At 48.5% G+C, this 13,571-nt stretch overlaps 1 protein-coding gene across 1 annotated transcript in view; it reads left to right on the top strand.

Moving 5' to 3' along the window:
- The first annotated feature begins 4,709 nt into the window (after positions 1-4,709).
- LOC140425871 (echinoderm microtubule-associated protein-like 4) overlaps positions 4,710-13,571 on the top strand; it is a 371,640-nt gene continuing 362,778 nt past the window's right edge. The window contains exon 1 of the mRNA XM_072510261.1: positions 4,710-4,974. Coding sequence (XP_072366362.1) covers positions 4,950-4,974 — 25 coding nt within the window. The 5' untranslated portion in view covers positions 4,710-4,949. The remainder of the gene's footprint in view (positions 4,975-13,571) is intronic.

Here is a 13,571-nt window from a genome sequence, read left to right on the forward strand (position 1 = left end):
GAAAACGTGAAAATTAAAGGACATTTAATTCAATGTGGGACATCAAATGGTTTTGAAGCATGCAGTGCTGATTGCAGATTCTGACGGAATCAGGTGTAAAGGTGATTGTCCTATTTGGAACTTCAAAGCACCTTCTCATGAGGATAACAGGAGGCAATACACTATTCAATCTGTACAGTACTGAACTCAACATCATATGCAGGAAAGAAAAACGAGGCAATTCAGCTCGGTAAGAGCAGTGGAATGGGCAAAAGAAGTGGATGATAGATTCTTAAGGAATAGTTGAGAAGGATCTGACCCTGTGGCCAAATGATCATAGAATCCCTACAGTACAGAAGGAAGCCATTCGGCCCATCAAATCTACACCAGCCCTTGGAAATAGCACCCTAAACTTTTGGACACTAAGGGACAATTTAACATGGCCAATCCACCTAACCTGCACATCTTTGGACTGTGGGAGGAAACTGGAGTACCCGGAGGAAACCCATGCAGACACGGGGAGAAAGTGCGAACTCCATACAGTCACCTGAGGCCAGAATTGAACCTTGGTCCCTGGAGCTGTGAGGCGTAAGTGCTAACCACTGTGCCACCGTGCCACCCCTGATGATGAAGCAGTGCAGCATCTGAAATCTTGGATTTGGTTTCTGGAGAAATGGATGTGCTGCTCATGAGATAAATACAAAGAAGGTTGGCTTCACAGCACTAAATGACACTGTCCACAGAGGACAATCCTGCAATATCTCTGGCTGGAGTTGGTATTGGGCTCTGTATTTGTAAACAGTTGTGAAGGCCGGTGATACAGCGTAATAAAGCTGTCACGTAATTTCCATTTATCAGTAGATGACCCAAGTAGGTTAATCACAAAGAGCTATCTACCAATACATTTATTGCTGGCTCATCCAAGCCCTGACAAAATTCTACAGCTCTTTCATTGAATAGCGTATCATTAACCACACATTGTGCTACAATGTGTTACAATGATTTTGTATGTGAAATGCTCTGACGTCTCTAGTGTCAGCTTGAAGATACGCTCTAAAGGAATATAAACCTTTCTGAAATGATAGATTGGAGAAGTTGGGGTAGTTTTCTTTAGAGAAGAAAACATTGAGAGGTGTTAGAGGTGTTCAAAATCAGGCCATCGTGTCTGTGTTGTCTCTTAGCAACAGCAATACAGCTAGTAATTGTGATTACATTAAAATATTAGCAACACAGCTAGTTTTCTCACCTTTCCTTCCCCTGCATTTAAAAACAAAATTCAGGTGCTGGGAGCTTTGCTGTTCGTAGTATATATAAATGCCTTGGAGGAAAATGTATTGGTCTGATTAGTAAGTTTGCAGACGACACAAAGGTTGGTGGAATTGCGATGAGGACTGTCAGAGGATACAGCAGGATTTAGATTGTTTGGAGACTTGGGCGGAGAGATGGCAGACGGAGTTTAATCCAGACAAATGTGAGGTAATGCATTTTTGAAGGTCTAATGCAGGTCGGGAGTATACAGTGAATGGTAGAACCCTCATGAGTATTGACAGTCAGAGAGATCTAGGTGTACAGGTCCACAGGTCATTGAAAGGGGCAACACAGGTGGAGAAGGTAGTCAAGAAGGCATACGGCATGCTTGCCTTCATTGGCCGGGGCATTGAGTATAAGAATTGGCAAGTCATGTTGCAGCTGCATAGAACCTTAGTTAGGCCACACTTGGAGTATAGTGTTCAATTCTGGTCGCCACACTACCAGAAGGATGTGGAGGCTTTAGAGAGTGTGCAGAAGAGATTTACCAGGATGTTGCCTGGTATGGAGGGCATTAGCTATGAGGAGCGGTTGAATAAACTTGGTTTGTTCTCACTGGAACGACGGAGGTTTGAGGGGCGACCTGATAGAGGTCTACAAAATTATGAGGGGTATAGACAGAGTGGATAGTCAGAGGCTTTTTCCCAGGGTAGAGGGGCCAATTACTAGGGGGCATAGGTTTAACGTGTGAGGGGCAAGGTTTAGAGGAGATGTACAAGGCAAGTTTTTTTACACAGAGGGTAGTGGGTGCCTGGAACTCGCTGACGGAGGAGGTGGTGGAAGCAGGGACGATAGTGACATTTAAGGGGCATCTTGACAAATACATGAATAGGATGGGAATAGAGGGATATGGACCCAGGAAGTGTAGATTTTAGTTTAGACGGGCAGCATGGTCGGCACAGGCTTGGAGGGCTGAAGGGCCTGTTCCTATGCTGTACTTTTCTTTGTTCTTTGTTTATCCAATTCCCTTTTCAAAGCCATGATTGAATCTGCCTCGACCACATTCTCTGGCAGCACATTCCAGATCGTAACCACTTGCTGTGTAATGTGTTTCTTCTCATGTTGCTGTTGGTTCTTTTGCCAATCACATTAAATTTGTCTCCTTGAGATCTCAACCTTTCACGAGTGGAAACATTTTCCCCTACTGACTCTGTCCTGACCCCATGATTTTGAATACGTTGATCAAATCTCCTCTCAACCTTCTTTTCTGTAAGGAAAATAGTCCTAACTTCTCCAATCTATCTTCATAATTGAAATTCCTCAACCCTGGAACCATTGTCATAAATATATTTTGCACCCTCTTTAATGCCTTCACATTTTTCCTAAAGTGCTAGAGCTAGACATAATACTCGACCTGGCACAAAACTAGTGACTTAAACAAATTCCACATTACCTTCTTGCTTTTGTACTCTCTTTTATGCTTTATTAACTGCTCTAGATCTGTTCTGCCACCTTCAACGACTTGTGCACATATAATCCCAGGTCCCTCTGATCCTACGCCCCCTTTAGAGTTGTACCATTTATTTTATATTGCCACGGTAATGTTTTATATTTTATATTGTTGTGGTAATTGTTATAATGTTGTCACTTGGACCCCGATCAAACTGTACTTCATGGACTAGTTTGAATTACAATTATCAGTAATAGACAAAATGCTGCAAAATTAGTGGTCTTATCATTGAATTGACAGTGCAGAAGGAGGCCATTCAGTCCATCAGGTCTGCACTGGCCCTTAGAAAGAGTACCCGACATAAGTCCATGCCTCCACCCTATCCCTATAAACCAGTAACCTCACCTAATCTTTTGGACAAAGGGGCAATTTAGCATGGTCAACCTACCTAACCTGCACGTCTTTGGACTGTGGGAGGAAACTGGAGCACCTGGAGAAAACCCACACTGTCACCTGAGGCTGGAATTGAACCTGGGTCCCTGGAGCTGGGAGGCAGCAGAACATACCTCTGTGCTACCATACCACCCATCTATTTTAAGACTCATTAGTGCAATAACATCAATGTACAAAGAGTTATCAGTAATCTGGGCACATTGTTAATGCCCATCATCTGTGTAATTTTGGAGATTCTGTCACTGATAGCGAAAATAAACCACTGTTCATCACCCACAAGAATACAAAATAATAATTGAACAGTTATTCTTGTTTACGAACATAAGAAGTAGGAACTGAAGAAGCCACAGTGTTTATATGGTTGGTTCAGTTCAGCTTTTGGGTCAATAGTTCTGAGGAAGAATCGTACGTATTCTACTCGAAACTTGCTGAGCATTTCCTGAACTTTCTGTTTTTATTTCAGCTTTCCAACTCAGTATTTTTTTGTTTATTTAAGAAAATAAAATGTTACATTTATAAAGGGACCAAAGGGGGCATCTGGATTTGAACCAGGGATCTGCAATCAAATGCTCTACCTGAGCTATACCCCCTCAGTTAAGTGTTACATTTATCATAGAAATCATTGAATTTACACTGCAGAAGGAGGCCACTCAGCCTATTGAGTCTACACCGGCCCTTACAAAGAGCCCAAGTATCTACCCTATCCCCGTTACCCAGTAACCCCCACTTAAACTTTTTGGGACACTAAGGGCAATTTAGCCTGGCCAATCCACCTAACCTGCACATCTTTGGACTGTGGAAGAAAACCGGAGCATCCGGAGGAAACCTACCCAGACACGGGGAGAACGTGGAGACTCCACACTAACCACTACGCTACCATGCTGCCCCAATTTAAATATATAAAAATATATATTTTTGAGCAATTTAACTTAAAAAGTCACTTAAAAAAATATTTTGGGAAAAAGATGAGCTGTGGCCAGCGGATAACAGTCTTGCCTTTCAGTCAAAAGATTCTGGGTTCAAGTCATGCTCCAGGCTGGTGTGCAAAAATCAAGCTTCATTCTCCAGGGCAACACTGAGGGAGTGCTGCACCGTCAGGTGTACCATCTTACAGATGAGATTTAAACTGATACTTAATTTGCCTAACTGGGTGGATGTGCAACATCCCATATTCATCTCAAGAGCAGAGTGGAGTTCTCCACGGCAGGCAATGTCCTGGCCAATATTTATCCCTCAGTGAACTTGACCAAAAACAGATCATCAGGTCCTCAGGACACTTTGCTGTTTGTGGCAGTTTGCTGCGTCCAAAATAACGGCCTTGTTCATGACTTAACAGTGACGATACACTTTGACAGTAATTCACTTGCCTCGGGGCATCGGGTGATTGTGAAAGGTGCTGTGTCGGTTGAGGTGAAGTTCAGTGAGGAGAAATGGACGAAACGAAACTACAACTCCCAGCAGGCTTTGGGGGGGGGGGGGGAAGAGAGAGGGAACCAAGGCAGGCACATGCGCAGTCTCCAGTCCCTGGTGGACGGTGGCTGCCGAGGGGAGGCGGAGAGCGAGGTTTGGAACTCGAGTTTCGAAAAAGGAGGGAGGGAGAGCGAGAAACGCGCGAGCGACTGACGAACATCAGGCAGCCCAAGTGAGGTTGAGGCTGGAGGTGCGGGTTCCCACCGAGTGCGAATCCGAACGCCGTGTCCTGGGAGGGCACGGAAAAGGAGGACGAGTTCAAATTGAGACGAATAGATAAAAGAAGCAAGTGGGAGAGCAGAAGCGGGGACAGCACGTCAGGACTGCCCTCCTCACCGCCAGCCGCGAGATGGACGGTTTCGCCGGTAGTTTGGGTGAGTTGTTAAAAAAAAACACAATTAGGAGAAAAAAAAAACCCACAAGCCGTGAAGGGACGTGTGAGATAAGCTGTCGGGTCGGTGGTTTGGAGGGCGAGCTCAGTGCTGAGGGTAGGACAGGAGCCCGGGTCAAGGTTCTCCTGGTAACTTTGTGTATTTTTTTAAACCCCTATCTTATATGTGCTGGAGTCCCTGCCCGGATTGCAGGAGGTGACAGTGAGCGGCCGGCTTGACGTGGCGGGGCGGGCGGTGGGGATTTGGAGGTGCCTTTCGAGGATGATGCCGCTGCCTGGCCGGATTTGGCTTTGGTTTTTGCGGGTTGTGGATCTTGCGGCGGCGCCACAGCCTAGAGCCATGTCCCAGCCCGACCGTGCGGCTCAGCACAGCCACTGCGGCACTGCGCTTGCGGGTCCTAGTGCCCGGTGGGAGCTAAATTACACTGCAGCTTCATCTCCGATCAGGATATTCACACCACCACTCTCCAACCCCCCCCCCCCCCCTCCCTCCTCCCTCCTCCCTCCTCCCACCTCCAATTCACCCCCCCTCCAATTCACCCCCCCTCCAATTCACCCCCCCTCCAATTCACCCCCTCTCCAATTCACCCCCCTCCAATTCACCCCCCTCCAATTCACCCCCCTCCAATTCACCCCCCTCCAATTCACCCCCCTCCAATTCACCCCCCTCCAATTCACCCCCCTCCAATTCACCCCCCTCCAATTCACCCCCCTCCAATTCACCCCCCTCCAATTCACCCCCCTCCAATTCACCCCCCCTCCAATTCACCCCCCTCCAATTCACCCCCTCCAATTCACCCCCCTCCAATTCACCCCCCCCCTCCAATTCACCCCCCCCCCTCCAATTCACCCCCCCTCCAATTCACCCCCCCTCCAATTCACCCCCCCCTCCAATTCACCCCCCCTCCAATTCACCCCCCCTCCAATTCACCCCCCCTCCAATTCACCCTCCCCTCCAATTCACCCTCCCCTCCAATTCACCCCCCCTCCAATTCACCCCCCCCTCCAATTCACCCCCCCCCTCCAATTCACCCCCCCCTCCAATTCACCCCCCCCCTCCAATTCACCCCCCCCCCTCCAATTCACCCCCCCCCCTCCAATTCACCCCCCCCCTCCAATTCACCCCCCCCCTCCAATTCACCCCCCCCTCCAATTCACCCCCCCCTCCAATTCACCCCCCCCTCCAATTCACCCCCCCTCCAATTCACCCCCCCTCCAATTCACCCCCCCTCCAATTCACCCCCCCTCCAATTCACCCCCCCTCCAATTCACCCCCCCCTCCAATTCACCCCCCCCTCCAATTCACCCCCCCCTCCAATTCACCCCCCCCCTCCAATTCACCCCCCCCCTCCAATTCACCCCCCCCTCCAATTCACCCCCCCCCTCCAATTCACCCCCCCCTCCAATTCACCCCCCCCTCCAATTCACCCCCCCCTCCAATTCACCCCCCCCTCCAATTCACCCCCCCTCCAATTCACCCCCCCCTCCAATTCACCCCCCCCCTCCAATTCACCCCCCCCTCCAATTCACCCCCCCCTCCAATTCACCCCCCCCTCCAATTCACCCCCCCCTCCAATTCACCCCCCCCTCCAATTCACCCCCCCCCCTCCAATTCACCCCCCCCCCCTCCAATTCACCCCCCCCCCCTCCAATTCACCCCCCCCTCCAATTCACCCCCCCTCCAATTCACCCCCCCCTCCAATTCACCCCCCCCTCCAATTCACCCCCCTCCAATTCACCCCCCCCTCCAATTCACCCCCCCCTCCAATTCACCCCCCCCTCCAATTCACCCCCCCTCCAATTCACCCCCCCCTCCAATTCACCCCCCCCTCCAATTCACCCCCCCCTCCAATTCACCCCCCCCTCCAATTCACCCCCCCCTCCAATTCACCCCCCCCTCCAATTCACCCCCCCCTCCAATTCACCCCCCCCTCCAATTCACCCCCCCCTTCAATTCACCCCCCCTTCAATTCACCCCCCCCTTCAATTCACCCCCCCCTCCAATTCACTCCCCCCTCCAATTCACTCCCCCCTCCAATTCACTCCCCCCTCCAATTCACTCCCCCCTCCAATTCACCCCCCCCTCCAATTCACCCCCCCTCCAATTCACCCCCCCTCCAATTCACCCCCCCCTCCAATTCACCCCCCCTCCAATTCACCCCCCCTCCAATTCACCCCCCCTCCCATTCACCCCCCCCCAAATCCCCCCCCCCCCAAATCCCCCCCCTCCAATTCACCCCCCCCTCCAATTCACCCCCCCCTCCAATTCACCCCCCCCTCCAATTCACCCCCCCCTCCAATTCACCCCCCCCTCCAATTCACCCCCCCCTCCAATTCACCCCCCCCTCCAATTCACCCCCCCCTCCAATTCACCCCCCCCTCCAATTCACCCCCCCTCCAATTCACCCCCCCTCCAATTCACCCCCCCTCCAATTCACCCCCCCCTCCAATTCACCCCCCCCTCCAATTCACCCCCCCCTCCAATTCACCCCCCCCTCCAATTCACCCCCCCCTCCAATTCACCCCCCCCTCCAATTCACCCCCCCTCCAATTCACCCCCCCTCCAATTCACCCCCCCCTCCAATTCACCCCCCCCTCCAATTCACCCCCCCCTCCAATTCACCCCCCCCTCCAATTCACCCCCCCCTCCAATTCACCCCCCCCTCCAATTCACCCCCCCCTCCAATTCACCCCCCCCTCCAATTCACCCCCCCCTCCAATTCACCCCCCCCTCCAATTCACCCCCCCCTCCAATTCACCCCCCCCTCCAATTCACCCCCCCTCCAATTCACCCCCCCCTCCAATTCACCCCCCCCTCCAATTCACCCCCCCCTCCAATTCACCCCCCCCTCCAATTCACCCCCCCCTCCAATTCACCCCCCCCAACCTCCAATTCACCCCCCCAACCTCCAATTCACCCCCCCAACCTCCAATTCACCCCCCCAACCTCCAATTCACCCCCCCAACCTCCAATTCACCCCCCCAACCTCCAATTCACCCCCCCAACCTCCAATTCACCCCCCCAACCTCCAATTCACCCCCCCAACCTCCAATTCACCCCCCCAACCTCCAATTCACCCCCCCAACCTCCAATTCACCCCCCCAACCTCCAATTCACCCCCCCAACCTCCAATTCACCCCCCCAACCTCCAATTCACCCCCCCAACCTCCAATTCACCCCCCCAACCTCCAATTCACCCCCCCAACCTCCAATTCACCCCCCCAACCTCCAATTCACCCCCCCAACCTCCAATTCACCCCCCCAACCTCCAATTCACCCCCCCAACCTCCAATTCACCCCCCCAACCTCCAATTCTCTTCCCCCCCCCCCCCCAGTCCCAATTTGTTGCAAATGTACACTTTTAGGCGGGATGGGGAAATTCTCAGTTGAGGAAAAAGTAAGTGCTGGTATGGAAGGTTGTTTTGTTGGACCAAGTGCAATCTAAGTTGTAGAAATGTCATTAACATTGCCGCCAATTTCCAGCTTTGTCTTTCCCCACATGATCCATCTCAGATTCTTCTTTTCCTCGATCCTTCAGTTTATAATTTTGGGCATAGGCGAATATGCCTAATGACTCTCTCAGCTACCTTGACTACGTGTGGGCTTCAGTGGGTCGGTGCAGACTCGATGGGCCGAATGGCCTCCTTCTGCACTGTATGTTCTATGTACATTTCTTCGCATACCAGTTCATGTAGCACTTTATTCAGTTTTACCACTTTCTTCATTGGCAAGTGGAAACTTTTTCCTTGAGGGTTGTGAGCCTTTGGGGTGGCGGCAGAGTCTCTGCATAACTTGAGGCAGTGCTAGATATATTCATGATGAGCGAGGGGGTAAGAAGTTATCGGGGTCGGCAGGAATGTGGAATAGAGGTTAAAATTTGATCAGTTGTGACCTTATTGAGGGGTCTAGGTGGCTGAACCCTGCTCTTTGGTGTTTGTTTTGATGACGCAACCTTGCATTTGCGCAGTATATGAGCTGGTGGCTGAGCGTGTGAGAAGTGATGACATTTCTTCATCACTGTCTTCCCACTCGTTAATCTGTTTCTTCCGCCACTACCTACAAAGTGACAGTTCTTGGGTAACTGAAAGGAGGAAGCCAAAAGTGTGGGGTTGCAGTGGGTGGCAGGAGGGCATGGTGGTAACCACCTACAGCTTATTTAAATCAGAAAATATTGTGGGGTGTGGGAGAAGCAGAATGTGACAAGAAAGACTTGGGTAAGAGCATACCGTCAACCTCTATGACTTCAGCCCTGCCGTTGTCCATGACCTTGGCCATAGCCAGTCCAGTGACGGCGACCACTGCCTCCTCCATCATGGTGATGACATGCAACGATGTTTGACCCCTGCCAATTAGCTGCTGCTGCCTCTGGTTGTGTGTCTGTGTCCTGCAAGGGTGACAGAGGTATGGTGAACTCTATTTGGATAATGTGTTTGTCCTTGTTAAAGCTTAAGATATGGGAGAGGCTTGCAGTGTTAAGTGTGAGATGAAGCTGTGAATGTGAAGTAAAAATCATGATTGTTGGTTGATTGTTCGTGATGAGGCTGGTGGTGAAATGGTGGGATATGGCAGTCAAAGAGGCATTCTTTGGCCTTGACCACTCTTACAATGTGTTATGATCCTTGCAGAGACCGAGAACTTTTAGAACTTCCAGCGAATGAAATAAGATTTTAAGTTTTGAGACTTTTTCTGGAAACACAAAGTAAAAGCAATGTTGACTAAATGCTATTTCAGTCGGCAATTTATACTCTAAACTACATGAAAGATCTCATATTTGAAACAACTGAAAATCTCCCTCCGAGTTATACCTTATTCTGTCTCTTAATTCTCCAGAAACCAATCTCAAGTAATTCCTGGCTCCTGAGGGCTTCCTTCCTTTTTCTTTTCCAGTCGATAACCTCTAATTCTTGTGACGGCTTCATTTTGTGGGTTACCCTCCAGTTTCCTCCTATCCAAGCCCAGACAAATATTCTAGGTTTTTTTGTAAATTGTTATGGGCTAGGTCTCGGAATTCAATCCGAGCCTGAGCTCCCATCCACGTTCTTGTGTGGTGAACCATAGTGGTCTTGGTTCATAGGGCAGAATTTCAAAATATGTGGCAGCACGGCGGCACAGTGGTTAGCACTGCTGCCTCTCAGCTCCAGGGATCCCGAGTTCAATTCCGGCCTTGGGTGACCGTCTGTGTGGAGTTTGCGCCTCCTCCCCGTGCTTGCATGGGTTTTCTCCGGGTGCTCCGGTTTTCTCTCTCGGTCCAAAGATGTGCAGGTTAGGTGGATTGGCCATGCTAAATTGCCCCTTTAGTGTCCAAAAGGTTAAGTGGGGTTACCGGGATAGGGTGGAGGCATGGGCTTAAGTAGGATGCTCTTTCCAAGGGCCAGTGCAGACTTGATGGGCTGAATGGCCTCCTGCACTGTAAATTCTATGATTCTATGTGGATGATATGAAACTTGGAAGTATTGTGAACGGTGAGGAAGATAGTGCCGAACTTTAAAAAGCATTGATCAGAGTTGGTGGAATACAGTGGATAATTGGCAGATGAAGTTCAAGTGGAGAAATATGAAATGATTCATTTTGGTAAGAAGAACATGAAGTGGAAACATAAAATAAAGGGCACAATTCTGAAGGGGGTGCAGGACGAGAATGACCTGGGGGTGTACATGTAAGTCGTTGAAGATGGCAAGACCGGTTGAGAATGAGTCTAATAAAGCAACCAGTGTCCTAGGCTTTATTAATAAACATAGAGTACAAGAGCAAGGAGATTATATTGAATTTGTACAGGACATCAGTTCAGCCTTAGCTGGAGCATTGCGTCCAGCTCTGGGCAGTGCACATTGAAGGCACTGGGGAGAATGCTAAAAGAGATTTATGAGAATGATTTGTAAGGGCCCTTCCTGTTGATTCCCTTTTTTCCACTTACTTCCTGTTGATTCCCTTTTTTCCACTTTATTTTTGCTTTATCATTTTGAACCATGGATGTTTAAATGGGCATATATCTTTAAGTCGGGCAGGGGAATGAGCAACCTGAAAATTACAAAATAGTAGATTGTGCTATCTTTGGACAGCAGAACTCAGACTTTTCGGCACCTGAGGGAGAGGTGGGACTCTGTTTGGATGGCTGGTGGCCAATAAATTGGCCAAAAGGCTGTGTTCTGCCTGGTAACGGGCCGTGATTGGATCCTGCCTGAGTTGGTTGATTTTCAGAGAGCCAAGTTCAGTTTGAATCCTGGATGCTTGGAGGAAAGGACCTGCTCTCCCTCTCTCCCTCATGTTTCTCCAGAAAAGCTGCTGTATTTCCAAAACTTCCACAACCTGAATGAATTTACAGTGAAAAATATTACAGACTGGAAACAGAACACCTCGAACTGAAAGCTTAAATTGAAGATAGGTGTGTTGAAACAACCATCTGAAACAAAGACTCCTCTTTTTACTTTCATTATTATTTTTACATCCCTCTTCCCTCTTGTGTTTGTTTTGTGTGTAGAGAGGGTGGGGTGAGTTTAAGTGTGGGGTTAGGAATTAAATAATAGTTAACCAGTTGTATTGCCTGCATATTTAATTTTAGTTACTATTGTTAATAAAATTCATTGTTTAAATTTACAAACCTGATGACTGTAGTTATTGGGAGGCTAAGGGCCAAAGACTTTGAGTGTTTATTTTTCGAAGACATATTTATTAATTTCAACTTATGTTCTGATCCTCCCAGGGCAGCACGATGGCGCAGCGGTTAGCACTGTTGCCTATGGCGCTGAGGATCCGGGTTCAATCCCTACCCCGGGTCACTGTCTGTGTAGAGTTTGCACATTCTCTGCATGTCCCCACAACCCAAAGATGTGCAGGTTAGATGGATTGGCCATCCTAAATTGCCCCTTAATTGGAAAAAAATAATTGTGTACACTTAAGTTTATTAAAAAAAAAGTTACCACCTGGGCCAGTGCGCGGTCATTTCTAGCCCAACTTGAATTTGTATGCTTGCGGCCCCCCCCCCCCTCGCTTCCTGTCTTTCGGTGCGTTGTTAGGCACACTTGGAGTATAGTGTTCAATTCTGGTCGCCACACTACCAGAAGGATGTGGACAGGCTTTAGAGAGGATGCAGAAGAGATTTACCAGGATATTTTCTGGTATGGAGGACATTAGCTATGAGGAGAGGTTGAATAAACTTGGTTTGTTCTCACTGGAATGAAGGAGGTTGAGGGGCGACCTGATAGAGGTCTACAAAATTATGAGGGGCATAGACAGATTGGATAGTCAGAGGCTTTTCCCCAGGGTAGAGGGATCAATTACTAGTTTAAGGTGTGAGTGGCAAAGTTTAGAGGAGATGTACGAGGCAAGTTTTTTTTTTTACACAGGGGGTAGTGGGTTCCTGGAACTCGCTGCCGGAGGAGGTGTTGGCAGCAGGGACAATGGTGACGTTTAAGGGGCATCTTGACAAATACATGAATACGATGGGAATAGAGGGATACTGACCCCGGAAGTGTAGAAGATTTTAGTTTAGACGGGCAGCATGGTCGGCGCAGGCTTGGAGGGCTGAATGGCCTGTTCCTGTGCTGTGCTTTTCTTTGTTCTTTTTTTGGCCCCCGCCCTTCCCAGCGCTCGGTCTCCACCCTCGCACCTGCTGGCTGCAAGCATGTCAATGAAGTTTACCTGCTGGTTGCGTAGGAAGGAACCATTGCACATGAATTGCACATCACAATCCTGATGCTTATTTTCAGATCTTATCGTGTTTTGGCCTCGGAATGTCTCCCATTTGTGTGGAAGAATATAGTCACCAAGAAGTTAAAAGATTTTCTTTTAAAATGTCTTTGCCCAGTGATTGGTGAGATTGTGGCACTTGCAATCATGGGCAGCAGTTGTTGACAATTGTGTAGGTTTGTTTAAGAGGTAGCTAGATATGCATATATGCAAGATGGGAATAAATTGTTTTGAGGAATCTCAAGTGCGGCATAAATGACAGCATTCACTGAGTGGACTGAATGGCCTGTTTTTGTGCTGTGTATCTGTAATTCTATAAAATAAGTATTAGAACTGACATTTGAACAGCCCATATTGGATTTAGTGATAAGTAACAGACCAAAATTAATTAGCGTTCTGGCAGTATCGGAAAGGCAACCGGTAACCACCATATGATTGAATTTGATGATGGGTTTAAGAGAAAGGGAAGGGAGAAACACATTTAAGTAAGGCAGATTTTGTCGTGATGAGAAATAAATTGGACACAGTGAACTAGACTGAACTGTTCGGGATAAACCCACAGACAAACAGTGGGAAGTAGAGACATAATTACTTTGCATCAAAGCAAACCAGCATATACCCCTGGAAAGAAAAGGACACTTGTATATTTAAGCAACCAATGAGGCTAGAGATGGGATTGAACTAAAAGACTTGCACAAAACAAGGAAATGGAAAGCTCAAGGTATCTGCCGAGCTTTTTAAAAAAATGCATTGAAATGTGTAAAATGGGGAAAAAAATGAAAGGGTATAAAAGCTAACAGCAAAATTATTTCCAAGATATATGAAACAAGAGTAGCAGAAGGAAATATGGGACCATTAATGATGGATGCTGATGCCATAGAAAATGCCAGATT

The sequence above is a fragment of the Scyliorhinus torazame genome, chromosome 1, assembly GCF_047496885.1.
Source record: "Scyliorhinus torazame isolate Kashiwa2021f chromosome 1, sScyTor2.1, whole genome shotgun sequence".
Classification (NCBI taxonomy): domain Eukaryota; kingdom Metazoa; phylum Chordata; class Chondrichthyes; order Carcharhiniformes; family Scyliorhinidae; genus Scyliorhinus; species Scyliorhinus torazame.